The sequence below is a fragment of the Onychomys torridus genome, chromosome 11 (assembly GCF_903995425.1).
Source record: "Onychomys torridus chromosome 11, mOncTor1.1, whole genome shotgun sequence".
Taxonomy (NCBI): Eukaryota; Metazoa; Chordata; class Mammalia; order Rodentia; family Cricetidae; genus Onychomys; species Onychomys torridus.
The window spans coordinates 84,337,313-84,350,781 of record NC_050453.1 but is presented as its reverse complement, the minus strand read 5'-3'; the positions used below and the strand labels follow the sequence as shown (position 1 = coordinate 84,350,781).

At 33.9% G+C, this 13,469-nt stretch overlaps 1 protein-coding gene across 11 annotated transcripts in view; it reads left to right on the top strand.

Moving 5' to 3' along the window:
• The window catches only part of Cdh7 (cadherin 7), a 133,717-nt gene that overhangs the window by 46,430 nt on the left and 73,818 nt on the right, over nucleotides 1-13,469 (top strand). For 10 of the 11 annotated variants that reach the window (XM_036202906.1, XM_036202901.1, XM_036202900.1 and 7 more), the window contains 2 exons: nucleotides 5,060-5,354; nucleotides 9,059-9,178. In XM_036202906.1, coding sequence (XP_036058799.1) covers nucleotides 5,060-5,354; nucleotides 9,059-9,178 — 415 coding nt within the window. Of the gene's footprint in view, nucleotides 1-5,059; nucleotides 5,355-9,058; nucleotides 9,179-13,469 lie in introns of those variants that run through there. The other variant, XM_036202909.1, reaches the window with a different exon arrangement.

Here is a 13,469-nt window from a genome sequence, read left to right as displayed (position 1 = left end):
CCTAATCTCAGAGGTGTCTACTATCATCCTTAGATGAAAAGAATTTACTTGTTTTATCCCAACATCATTATTCCATTTTCTTATGCACAACTCCAAAAGACTTATAAAATTGTATTTAATAGTTCATCAGCATTTTCTTCTTATCAGGGCTACTTACAAGGAAAAACAACTCTTATAGAGGTAGAGTAATGACTAGTCTTCTCATAACTGAATCAGTGTGTATAGGTGAGTCTGCAATTTAATGTTGCTTTGAGTGTCAAAATTGTCATGATAAATATTAATTCCTCCAATAGGTCTACTATGTGTAGGTTTGTATTTTATATGATATAAAATTTGATATGAATACATTAAGAAGCACAATACTAGTAGTAAACTAATTTACCTTTATGAATTATGCTCTATGCAATATTTCAAATAGTACTGATACCTCCTCATTAAACTTCAGATTTTTTTTATCTCAGCTTTACATAGGGCTGGGATACAAGTCATCAATAAAGACAAGCTTTTAAGGAAAATCACAAGTTTTCAGTTTAAGAATAATATGTAGAAAAGAAAAGTTGACCAATATATTGATCTTCTTTTTTAACCTCAGTCTTCTTTGAGCAATATTCATCATTTGTGTTGATATTTTAAGGAAACCAATTAAACATGCCTGGTTTGGTAATGCTTACCAGGATGTCTGTGGTTAAAAGATATGCACAAAAGTGTTAGTTTGGCTTCACAATCACAAGTTGCAAAATAAATAATTAATAAAGAAATCAATGAAAGATGTAGAGATTCTGTCATCCAAAGACATACAAGTCATTCAGACATTTTTATCTCCTTTGGATTCAAAGCTCCTTGCATTCCCTGGTGTCATTAAAACTTAAAATGACTGGTAGAGAAATTAAGCAAATATTGCCATTTTATAAAGTAAACTATGAATTTACCAAGTTTAATGCTAACATGCTATTCATTGAAAGTGGATTATGTTGTATATGTAGTTAATATAGAGATTTTACATTAGTAGAACTATGGGAGTTCAGTAAAAATGAGCATTCGTGCATCAGAATTGGACATGGATTGGTTACAGTTCACTGAAGGGCATGTTGTGAATGGATGTACAGTACTAGTTATGTTCGTGCAACAGAGGCTATTTCAATATTCTTTTGTTAAAGAACACACCTTGTGACAGTGAGTGAAATGAAAGGCTAGATAGATAGATAGATAGATAGATAGATAGATAGATAGATAGATATATCAGAGATAGATTGACCCCATGTTTAGAAAATGTGAAAACACATTGATGATAAATAATCAAAAATATTTGGTGAACCTGTGAAAAAGAACAAAAATGCTATATTCAGTTTGAATTGATACATCTAAATTTGGATTCTCAGCAAAGATATTCCTACAGGCTCTTAATAGAACATAAATACTTCAATTGAAACTCCATGGATGGAAAAGTGTAGGGGAAAGTAAACGGAAGGAGGAAATGATTTAATTAAATCATAATCCCAAAAATAAGATAAATAGTGTTTGATGTATAGAATGGGAGTTTAGTCCAGGGAAAATTGGCAGAAAAATAGCAAATACAAAGGAGATACTGTAGAGAAAGTGAGGAGTAATTTTAAGAGATAACCGTGGATTGTTAAGAAACATATTTTAGCACATGTTTTTGATCATATCCACACACCATTACTTCTCTCCCACTCCTGGGACAACCATCCCTTCCCTCCCAGCTGCTTGCTTGTTTCTTTATTTTTTTTTACTATTAATAAACTCTGAGTCCAATTAAAATTTCTTATATGAACATGGAACGATAATTGTATGAAATTTAAAAAAATAAAAAATGTTTTAAATTATAAAAGCTATTCACAGAGAAACACACACATAAAAACACAGAGGAAAAATACCACGTGTGTGTGCATGACTATATAGGTACTGATCAAATTAAGAATGTCAGAATGTCATTTGCTGGGCTGGATTAGATTAACAGTTAAAAGCAGTTGCTGCTCTTACAGAATATTCAGGTATGGTTTCAAGCGCAGTTATTAGGTGGTGCAAAACTTCCTTTATATATAGCACCTGGGGACCCAAAATATTTTCCCTGGCTCCACAGTCATTTGTAGTCATGTACACACACACACACACACACACACACACACACACACACATACACCACACACACACACATACACATACACACACGTGCGCACACACACACACACAGATAATTAAAAGTAAAAATATTAAAAAAGTTGTTTGATATTTATGAAACATTTTCTTCTTTGCTGAGTATTCTTTTTCACTAGGAAGAGTAACAACAAATTTTTCTGCTTCTTAAGATTATGATAGTATACCCAGATTTGTAGTGTATTTGTCTTAATATCCAAGATTGGTCACTGTTTTTAATCAAAGTAGCTTGCAAGAACAGAATATAGATTCCAAGTAAAATTCATTGTTCAGTGTGGCAATGATCATAACCCAGTGATCATATCAGCTGAGAGAAAGTTGTTAGTGATAGGGAGGAGTTAATGTTCTGGTCCTTCATGAATCATATACGTATAAGTGTATCAGGAAGGAGAGGAGAAAACAAGAAGGATGAGATTCTGGGAATAACGGTGAAACAAACAGTATTAATTATCTGTCTTTAAACTCTTGTGATATTGCTCATGGAGAACAATTAACATGACAATGCAAATGTAGCATCAAACTCAGGCTGAATTTTACTTTTATGACTGAATGTATATTATCTTTCCTGTAACTAACATATGACAAGGCTACTTTGCAAACATGTCATTAAAATAATCATCAGTTTATTGGAATTAGTTAAATGTGTCATATGGATTGGTTATGAAACTCTGAATACTGGATTTAATTTACACAAAAGTTATCAAGAAACACAATCTGTGTGTCTACTGTGTCTCATGATTCCCTGGAAGTTTTCTGATGCTCCATTTTCATAGGAACCATGAGGTGCTGCACCTAAGGTGTCAAGATGAAGGCAGGGTTAAGAAGTAGCTGGAAAGTGAGTTAAGATTTCAGTAGCTACTTAACAACAGCTTATTCCATGTACCTTTGTCTCAGAATGAAGTATTTTAATTTGTGTTGCTGAATGTGGTATTTATTATTCTCATAAAGTAGGAAGAGATAACTGTTTTACAAGACAGGGAATGAATTCCTGAAGATAAACTTGAAGCTTTGAACTCCAGTTGTGGCCAGTGTACAAGTGGAAGTCAGTTGTACTTCATTTTCTGAAAATTTCCTTTGTGGTAATTCCTTATGTTCCTCCTGCACAAGAGAGTAGCTCCATCCCAAGAAGACATCCCAAGTAGCTCTTACCCAAAGGAAATGATCAATATGTAAATAGTGTAGGCTTAATACTTACATGAACTAGTTAGTTTTCAACATATTGTTGCTTCAGAGAGCAGTTTATGTTGTCAGGCATGTACTTAATTTTTCCCTGCATCAGCTCCTTCACCTGTTGATGGGTTTAGTAAATAATTCATAAATAAGATACTATATTGATGACGTTTAGAAAGTGATACTTATGAGGGTCTAATCTATTCAACCATAGAATTCTTACATTCCTTTTTAAGTTACAGGGAGACATACACACATATATGCACACTATTATATATGTTATTACATAAAGTAATTCTCAGAGTTATTTGACATAATTAACAGATTCACTTTCCTCATCAAGTGGTAACACACATGATTCAAGTATACACACACCTACATACTCACAAAAAAACCTACATAAATATATAACTCATGTGGCAATGCCATTTTGTGCTGTTTATTAGGAAACCAAAGCATAAATCGGGCATTTAAAAACCTGAAGCAGAATATAAACATAGCTGTATGAGTGAGGGAAAAACACTTGGAGAATTGCAGAAGACAGATATTATATCCTTCATGTCGTAGAAGGATGAAAATGCTCTGCCCACAATGTCTTAATTGGTTTCCCAGTTTTCATAATTTTAGAAACTTATCCCTTGAAAATTACAAATGTGGTTCTATAGAGCAATGAAAAGTTTTGTTATTTGTTAAATTGGGTTTTTATATTCATATTAACCAAAGTCCAAGATGACAGCAGGTAAGGTGGTGAATGATTGTTGAAATAATGAATTGAGTAGCATGTTTCTAAGGTTATAAAGTTCAGGAAAATATGTAATTATTGCTATGTTTCCCAAGGTTGGTCTGTTCAACATTATGCTGTGACATACAGGAGGGTCAGGTTCAGATATGAAATTCAAATCAAAAGGTGCTGTTCTGCTGTTGATGCCAGGGTTAATTATGCAAATTGAATGCAGTTCTTGGTATTTCAGGAACTGCTGAGGTGAAGTTCCATGCATGTATTGATTTAAAATCATTATTCTCCAGAGCAATAATTTCTCAACTTCAACATTAAACTGAATAAGCTTTGGAGACAGATTTGAAGACTGGACATTTACCCATGCTGGTTAATCATCAAGTGAACTGTAAATGGGGACAACTGGGAAGACAGGAGATAGAGTTCCTAAGATAAAATTCCATATATATATATGAACATTAATGAGTATATCAGAACCAAATTTACAAATATTGTACAGAAAAATCTCAAAGAATGAAAGTCAAATCAAGTGTATATGCACATGTACTTGTTGTCTGCCCACTTAGAAAATGACAAAAAGCTGGCCTTGGAACACAAATTTTTTAAAAATGTGTATAATATCTATAGATATATTGTATCTAGATGTAGATAAATAGATATGGATTTAAATATATATCTAAATATTTATATATGTAAATCCATACATATTTACATCTATCCATGTAATGTATCACATTCCTAAATTTGGGAATGGGATGGAGATATGTTTAGAAATGAGACTATTTTCAGAAAGAACAGAAATCAACTTGTTCACAGCACAGAATATCAAATTGTAACATTCTGGCTTCTGTGCACAATCAGTTTATCTTACCAAGAACAATGAAATGTCACACAGCTGTCTGATATGAATGACTTTTACATCTCCATATTGCTGACTGTCTTGTAAGTTAATCTCATCTTACATGAATTTTTCACCAGCTTCACTCTGATGTTGATAAAGGAGATGGTTCCATCAAATACATCTTGTCAGGCGAAGGGGCAAGTTCCATTTTCATTATTGATGAGAACACTGGGGATATTCATGCCACCAAGAGACTGGACCGGGAGGAGCAGGCCTATTACACACTCAGAGCCCAAGCTCTAGACAGACTCACCAACAAGCCTGTGGAGCCTGAATCAGAGTTTGTTATCAAAATTCAGGATATCAATGACAATGAGCCCAAATTTCTGGATGGCCCTTACACAGCAGGAGTTCCTGAAATGTCTCCTGTGGGTAAGTAAAAAGCATGCTGTTTTGGTAATAAGTATGTGAAAAAATACACTGGTGTATATGTAGTGATGGTCAGAAAGAAAGAAAACTGATGGCACACTGGCAGCCAAGACACATTCATTCAAATCCTCACTTACCTGTTTGGGAGGTTAGGAGATGTCTTATTTTGGTGTTTTGTGTTTTTAGACTTTATATTAATTTTGCACTGTTCCTTTGGCCCAACTCTCATTGTCTTTAGGAAATGGCTTATGTATTTTCCTTTCTACCAAATAATTATTTGTTTATAAATATTATTACCATAATGTCTGACAAGTTATTTTTTAAAAATGTTATTTTTAAAGCTTTCGTTGTATTTTATTTCATCACTCTTCCTCCTCCTTCTCGTTTTCCTCCTTCTTCTGTTTCTTCTCTCTTTTAGTGGCAGATTGATCTAGAGACTCAAAAAAAAAAAAAAAAAAAAAAACAAGCAAGCAAAATAACAAACTCTTCTCTGACTATTAGGGTAATGATCTTTTCCTTTCTGTTGTTACAAGAGGGTTGATGGTGGCAGTCCAGGTCACTCCAGGGTTGCTGCTCCATTACCTGTATTTAGTATCCAGTGCTCACCACCACTAATCCTTTTGTAATCTCTTCACATATAAATTAAAAATTGAGTTGTTTTTCATAAAAGTAAAGAAATAGAGAAAGAAAAAACAATAAAAAGCCTCTTACCCTAAGGTCTTTCAGCAATTCTCCATTACAAAAATATGCAAATTACTTATTTTACTTTATGACAAATATTATAAATTCTGTTTTAAATTTCAGTCTTTAGAGTATTTCTCCAACAGCATTTTTTAGCCAATATGTAGTTCGTGAATATAAATTATTTTTAATGGGACTGTAAAGTAGGAAATCTAATTGTTGTTGGTCTTATTATTGAAGGAGGAAGCTCATTTAAGATATTACTGAAATTTATAGCACATGGACATTTTAACCACCGTGCTTTGTCTTGTTTCACTCATTCAGTACTTTGACTCATGCTATAACACGGGGATGGGGGGCAGGAAGGGAGGGGGTAGGGAGGGATTGCAATTTCACTGGTATGTGCTCCACACAGGGCATCACAATTCAGAACCCAGTCTGCTGGGGACATGTGGCTCTAGCTGCTAGGGAAATTCAATCTGAAAACAGAGAACTTGTAGTCATTAAATGTTCTAAACCATAGGGAGGAGATTCTAAGGATAATACATAGATGTGCGTGTCTTTTACATTCTTGCCATCCCTTTAAAGTGTTTCTTGCAACTGCTGTTTGACAAGAATAACAGTAGCAATACAGTGACAATGATAATTGGGTGGGGGGGTTGTGAGAGGTTGACAATCTCCTCCTCCAATTAATAATGTTTGAGGTCTGTTTGATTGAGCTTCATACTTCTATCTAATGGTATTTGGGGTATTTTTCATTGACTAGTAAATTTAGCATTGAATATTCTAATTAGTTGTATGCAAAATTATATTTTAGGGATTACCTAAAGAACCACTGATTTGATTTGGAGGATTCTACTCCAGTATCCAGAAGTATGATTATTATACACACATGCAAATTATATTATTAAATTAATTGATTTAAATGAGTTAAAATATTTCAGAAAATTGTTTTTAAATACCTTTAAAATTTATTGAACACTTATTTAAACCACTTGATTAATAAAATTTTTGAACTTTAAACACTGAATATCAATAACTACTGAAATTTAGTAACAATATATTAAAGCTTACTAAAGTGTTTAATTCTCACAAAATAGTTATAATAGCATTGATTGATATGGTGAATAGCTCATAAGCATTCAGTGTCTAATATTAGATTTCTTCTTTTAAAACTTACAGTAGGACATGTTTTATAAATGATAATAAGGCTATAGGATAATTTCTAAATTGCTACAGAGCTTAGAGAAACATAGAAGCCTTCCTTTCAGAGAAGGAAGCTCCTAGTAAAGTGTTTGCCATGAAAGCATGAGGCTCTGAGCTCAAGCCAATGACCCATAAACTGGCAGTGTACTTACAATCCCAAAACTGGTAGGCTGAGACAGGGAGATTCCTGGGTTTGCTTACTATTTAGCCTAATCTACTCAGTGAGGTCCAGGTCAGGGAGAGACCCTATCTCAAAAACCAATGGTGTTTTAGTATGATGCATATAGTTGACCTGTAGCCTCTAAACAAGTGTACCATCTACACACATACACTCTCAAACTTTCTTTGCAAATATGCGTGTGTATGTGTCCCGACCAGCATGATCTTCAGCAGAGACCCTAGAAGGGGGAATGGTGAATGAAAGGGACAAGAGACACAAAGAATTGACAGCACGACAATATTCTGATCAAGCTGCAAAATTTTATTTTTCTCAGTGGGTTTTATAGTAAGCAGACCAGGAAATTTTCTTTGGGAAAGATCAGGGGACTGTTGAGTTGCCAAGCAATCCAACCAAGCAACCTAACCACAAAACATTGTTACTAATGGTCACTGTAGCAGAAAGATAAGGAAATGTTAAGTTATTTTCTAATAACTCTTGTCCAGGCATGTCAAAAGTTTCTGGTTAGTGGCTCAATACTGGACAACAGAAACTTAACTCAGGCAGGTAATATGGCATGGCTCTTAAAATTGTCCTCGGCATGTATGAATTTATTAAATAATTTAAATGTGCTGATAAAATTTACTTAATTTTCACATTTACAAATCTTTAAAATGTAACTTTTAGGTGGATTTAGGAATACACTTCATTCACCATATTGGTTCTGTGAGACATAGTCAATGAAGTTTACCAAAGAAGGTACAAAGCACAACAATTTTTATAACTTAACTTTATAATTTCTATTCAACTATAAGGGAAATAGAATTAGTAAGGAATATCATAATATGGAAATTGAGTGGAATTCTGAAAAAAAGGTTTGAGTGAAATAAGCATTAAGAAAAAAATCTATGCAAAGCACAAGTAAAGATGATAGAACATTTAAAGTTCCACATTTAGGAGGTAATTGTAATCAAACTCATACTCAAAGTACGAAACGCATCAATCAGAGCATGATGCATGAGACATCTATAATCTAACCTCATTTGGCTCTAATATTCATCATTCTGTAGTGTCTTTGCCTATATACTTTCATATTGGTGAAATTATTAAGGCAACTCCATGTAGTTAAAAGGGAGGTTTATTTTGTGGGGTAATTTACAAGTGAAGGGAAAGGGTACAGGGTCTGGGAAAGGTGAAGCTCAGTCTAGCTGTGTTCTCTGGAGAACTCTGCTCATTCTAACTCCAGTGTCCAGGGTCCAGGAACCAAGAGAGCAGGGACTTCTGGATCTCAGGTCTTAAGTGCTCCTGTCTCAGCCCTGCCTTATACGCCTGACAGTTACTAGAAGCCTCAGTGTGGGTAGTACTTCCAGGACAAAGCTGGAACAGCTACCTACTACATTTCCCACTTTTGTCTAAATATTAAAGTTAACAGCTACCCACTACACTTTCATGTCACCTATTTCAAGAATTTTTATTAACATTTATTTCCTTTGTTTGGTTTAAATAAAAACAAACTAGATTGATAACACATGTGCTTTGTTTAAGAACAACTTAAAACTAACAAAAAAAAAAAAATGAAGCCTATAATTTGTGACAGTTTGTGAGCCTTTAGTGCCCTCATACTTGGGAAATTTAATCCAAAGACTTTTTGGTTGTCACCTAGGGACTTCAGTGGTACAAGTGACAGCCACAGATGCTGATGATCCTACCTATGGCAACAGTGCTCGGGTGGTCTACAGTATTCTGCAAGGACAGCCATACTTTTCCGTGGAACCAAAGACGGGTAGGAAATGAAAGTTGTGCTTACTGTAGTTATCATTTATATCCTGCTTTATTGTAGCATGAATCCTAATTGATCTAAATAATAAAAACATAGAGTCAGATATAAGGGAAAATGCTGAAGATCAGAGAGACAAAGAGCAACTCCTCAGCCTGAAAGAAATGAGCTCCTGTCTCCTCTCACCTTGCATTCCTCTCTCCCCCCAACCATATCACTTCCTGTCTCCACCTCTCTAGTTCTGAGATTAAAGTCATGAGATCCCAAATGCTGGGATCAAAGGTGTGTGCCACCACTGTCTGGCTCTGTTTCTCTTTTAGATTGGATAAATCTTGTGTAGCCCATGGCGGCTTTGAACTCACAGAGATCTTCACCAAGATAGGAAAATAATATAGTATTTTTCTGAATTTGTCAAATGTTAATAGACTAGACATTATTGATGTATTTATTGCCTGTATATATTGTACATAGTTATTGTACTTATATTGTACTCTTATATTAGTTATAACCTTTTTTTTATTTTAGACTAAAAGGAGAAATGTAGTGATATTTTGTTTGTGATCTAACAAATAAAGCTTGTCTGAAGATTAGAGTATGGAGGCCAGACATTGGTGGCACACAAGTTTAATTCTAACACACTGTCAGCAGTTGGAGCAAGGGCACTTTCTTGCCTAGTAGCTAACTTTTGCCACAAAGAAAGTAAACTCCATATGGAGTTTCTTCAATGCCCATCATCTTTTCTGAAGTAGATTGGTGCTGCCAGGAGCAGACATGTCTCATTGTCAAAAAAAAAAAAAAAAAAAAAAAAAACCTATGTTGTTAAAACATTTTAAATGCCATATTCTGTAGATCTCTGAAGTATTTCAAGACCACCTTTCTGCCTAGAATATATATGTTTGACTCTTAAAATGCACCTAACATGACTACAATTGTGATTGTAATAGGTGACTAACTACTAACCTGCATTTCTTTATTATCCTAAATAGTTGGTAATAATAACTTTCAAGGACAAGTAATTTGCATTACATTATTAAATGAGATGTATAGGTACAACACCTTGAACAAGATTAGAAATGTACATACAGTATGTTCTAATGAAAATAATCTTAATTTTGTATCAATATATAAAGATCCATATCAATGTAAAATATTTTAAATTAGTAGTTGCCTCTTTGGTTTAAAAGTAGATTCAATAATCTACCCATTTGTCCTATCATATCTATATCCCCCCCTTTTTTTTTTTCAAAACAAGAACCCTGAATCTAAATTCCATTGTTCAGCTTTTTTCCTGACTGTTACCAATAACTACTTTTAACCAACCCCCTTAAACAATAACAAATATCCATAACCCATTGAATGACCAAAAATGACCACCCCACCTCTTGGGAATGTGGGCATTGTGTTCTTAAATATATTTCTTCTGTCTAGGGGTGATGGCATCTTTAGGGGTCTTAGAAAGAGAAATTTGGGTTAATTGTCAAGTCCTAAGAGAGGTAGCTTTATTATTTGTTGTCTAGTCTCTGTGTGATGGGAAAGTGCAGGGCTTGTCTCAAGTCCTGGATAGAGTAGTCTGTCAGGCTGGATCATCTAGCTAGCCAGCTTGACATTGTCATGAGCAGTTTGTAGTCCGAACTCATCTTTAGTTGGTGTTTTTCAACTTAGTAGAGTTATCATAGTCCCTGTGGAATCATCGTTGTGGGATCCCATTATCCTTTTGGAGACTTCACAGGATTCACTGCAGAAAAGTGATAAAGATTCAAACCCAAAATCAAGTACAGGAAGCTAGATGAAGTTTTTTTTTTCTAGAAATAATTAGTATTCTATATGAAGATTAATATCATAACAAAAAGTTTAATATATATATGTACATATATATATATACATATATATATATATATATATATATAGAGAGAGAGAGAGAGAGAGAGAGATTTTATAACTTTTGAGAGAATATTCATACCTTAAGAAAAGCTAAAACCAAAAAAAAAAAAAAAAAAAGCCAGGTGGTGCTGACAGCGGTGGCAGTGCCACACGCTTTGATCCCAGGACTCAGAAGGCAGAGCCAGGATCTCTGTGAGTTCAAGGCCAGCTTGGGCTACAGAGTGAGTTCCAGGAAAGGCACAAAGCTACTCAAAGAGACCCCATCTCAAAAAAAAAGAAAGAAAGAAAGAAAGAAAAAGCAAAGAAAAGCTACAAGGATTCAAAAGAAAACCAAAGGATCATGAGATTAGTAGTAATAGAATAGTCCCTTAAGTTTAGTTTTCATCTAGCCCACATCAGCTTATACTTCATATTTATTTTCTATTAACATAATTATACTGACTACTTTTTATTTTGCTCTTCTCAATATGTCAAAATTACCAAAAATAACCATATTAGGAAAGAGTTCACCTTATTTTTTCCATTTACCTTTATACATGAAAATACTAAATACAATGCTATTCACAATTATTTCAGATGTGACTCCTGAACTTATTAGGATATTTTGTTTACCTGCTTGCATATTTCATTTTCATTTTCTTTAATCAATCCACGTGAATAATTAGAAAATTCATAATTTAAAACAAGAAAAATGTTTTCTCGTGCAGCCTAATTCGTGTATCTAATTTATACTTCCAGATGTCAATTTGTAGGAAAATTAGAAGAAACTATGAAGTTTCTTAAATACTAAATGTAGAACAAAATAATTTTTTTCATTTTATATTAAATTTTTATTAGATGCAAAGGTCTATTAATAGAATATTTATAGAGTTGGCTTAGAAATAGTTTTGTTTTCAGTAAAAAGTAAAGTATGGACTGATGTAGCTGGAAGTTTTGTGTCCCTCCCCGTCCACAGCCACCGAGACCATTTAGAAATCCCTCTACAGACTGAATTGCCTGGCAGTAGAGGTATGCACCTATAATTAGAGCAGCTGGGCAGGAGAAGCTGATGGATCTCTGTGACTTCAAGGCCAGCCTGGTCTACAGAGTGGGTTCCACAACAGTCAAGACTACAACAGAAAAACCCACTCTTGAAAAACAAACAAACAAAAGTTTAAATTGAGTGATATTATACTTGAAGCATTATTTTTGCTACAAAATGATAATATAATGTTGGCTTCTTTACTTGCTGTCATTCTATGGAGAGCTGGCTTGTCTCAACATTTTAAATATGCCTTATTGAATATTTTGTCCTCATTAAATTACAAAAATAAAAAATTTAGATTTTTCAGTTGCAGAATTCTTCAAGTGAATGCATTCTTTTTGGGGGGAGTGGGGAGTTAAGACAGGCTTTCTTTGTGTAGTTTTGTTACCTGTCCTGGATTTCACTCTGTAGACCAGGCTGGCCTTGAACTCACAGAGATCCACCTGGCTCTGCCTCCCGAGAGCTGGAATTAAAGGCGTGTACCACCACTGCCTGGCCAAGTGAATGTATTCTTAAAGATATTGGATTACAAGTATGATTCTAATTGAATATTTTAAAGGCAGCAATTACATTGTTCATATTTCTCAAGGGAAGAATATTATTTCCTTCTTAATGCAAGGGCAAGTATTCTGGATGATCTTGTAAACAATATTGGTTATGTGCATAATAAGTAAGTAAAATCCTACTCAATCATTAGAAGTTCAATACAATCAGCAATATATGATTTGTACATAAAATCAATGATTACTTTGGAAAATACATGGAAATCGAATAGAGAAGAAATTGTTATAATTAAGCAAGTGAGTGTTGAAGGTGAAAAATGAAAGCATTTGACTTATTATATGAGTCATGTCAGCGTAGAAGGTGTTTGTGTTTAACTGAATGTCAGATTAGAGAAACTAAATTCAATCAACCTTCCTTATGAATGAGAGTCTTCAGCCTGGAATGATTGTGGACCATTGAGGATTAGTTTACAAATTACATGTTCTTGCATTATGTAACCTACGCCAAATGGCACTTGGCGATACCAAGGGATAAATATTTCACTCCCAATACTTGCCTGTGACTGTTAGTTTTGATGTAAATTGTGGAATTTTCCTCCAACATGTAGATCTGAAATTGCACTAATTAGTCACTTGGCCAATTGTGTGTGCCATAGGATTATATTGTTATTATTGAAGAAAGTAAACTTGATTTTCATTTCAAGATATAATACATCCTATTTGGCAGAAATTGAAGTAAATTATTTTTAATACTGTAATCCTGGCAATTATTGGGACATTTTTTTCCTACAACCATTAGCTCAGACATATTTTGTGCATCTTGGTTTATTAAAATATTTATACTATTTAGAATATACTTTTAAAAAACTGTGGAAAAATGGAAAAGTTT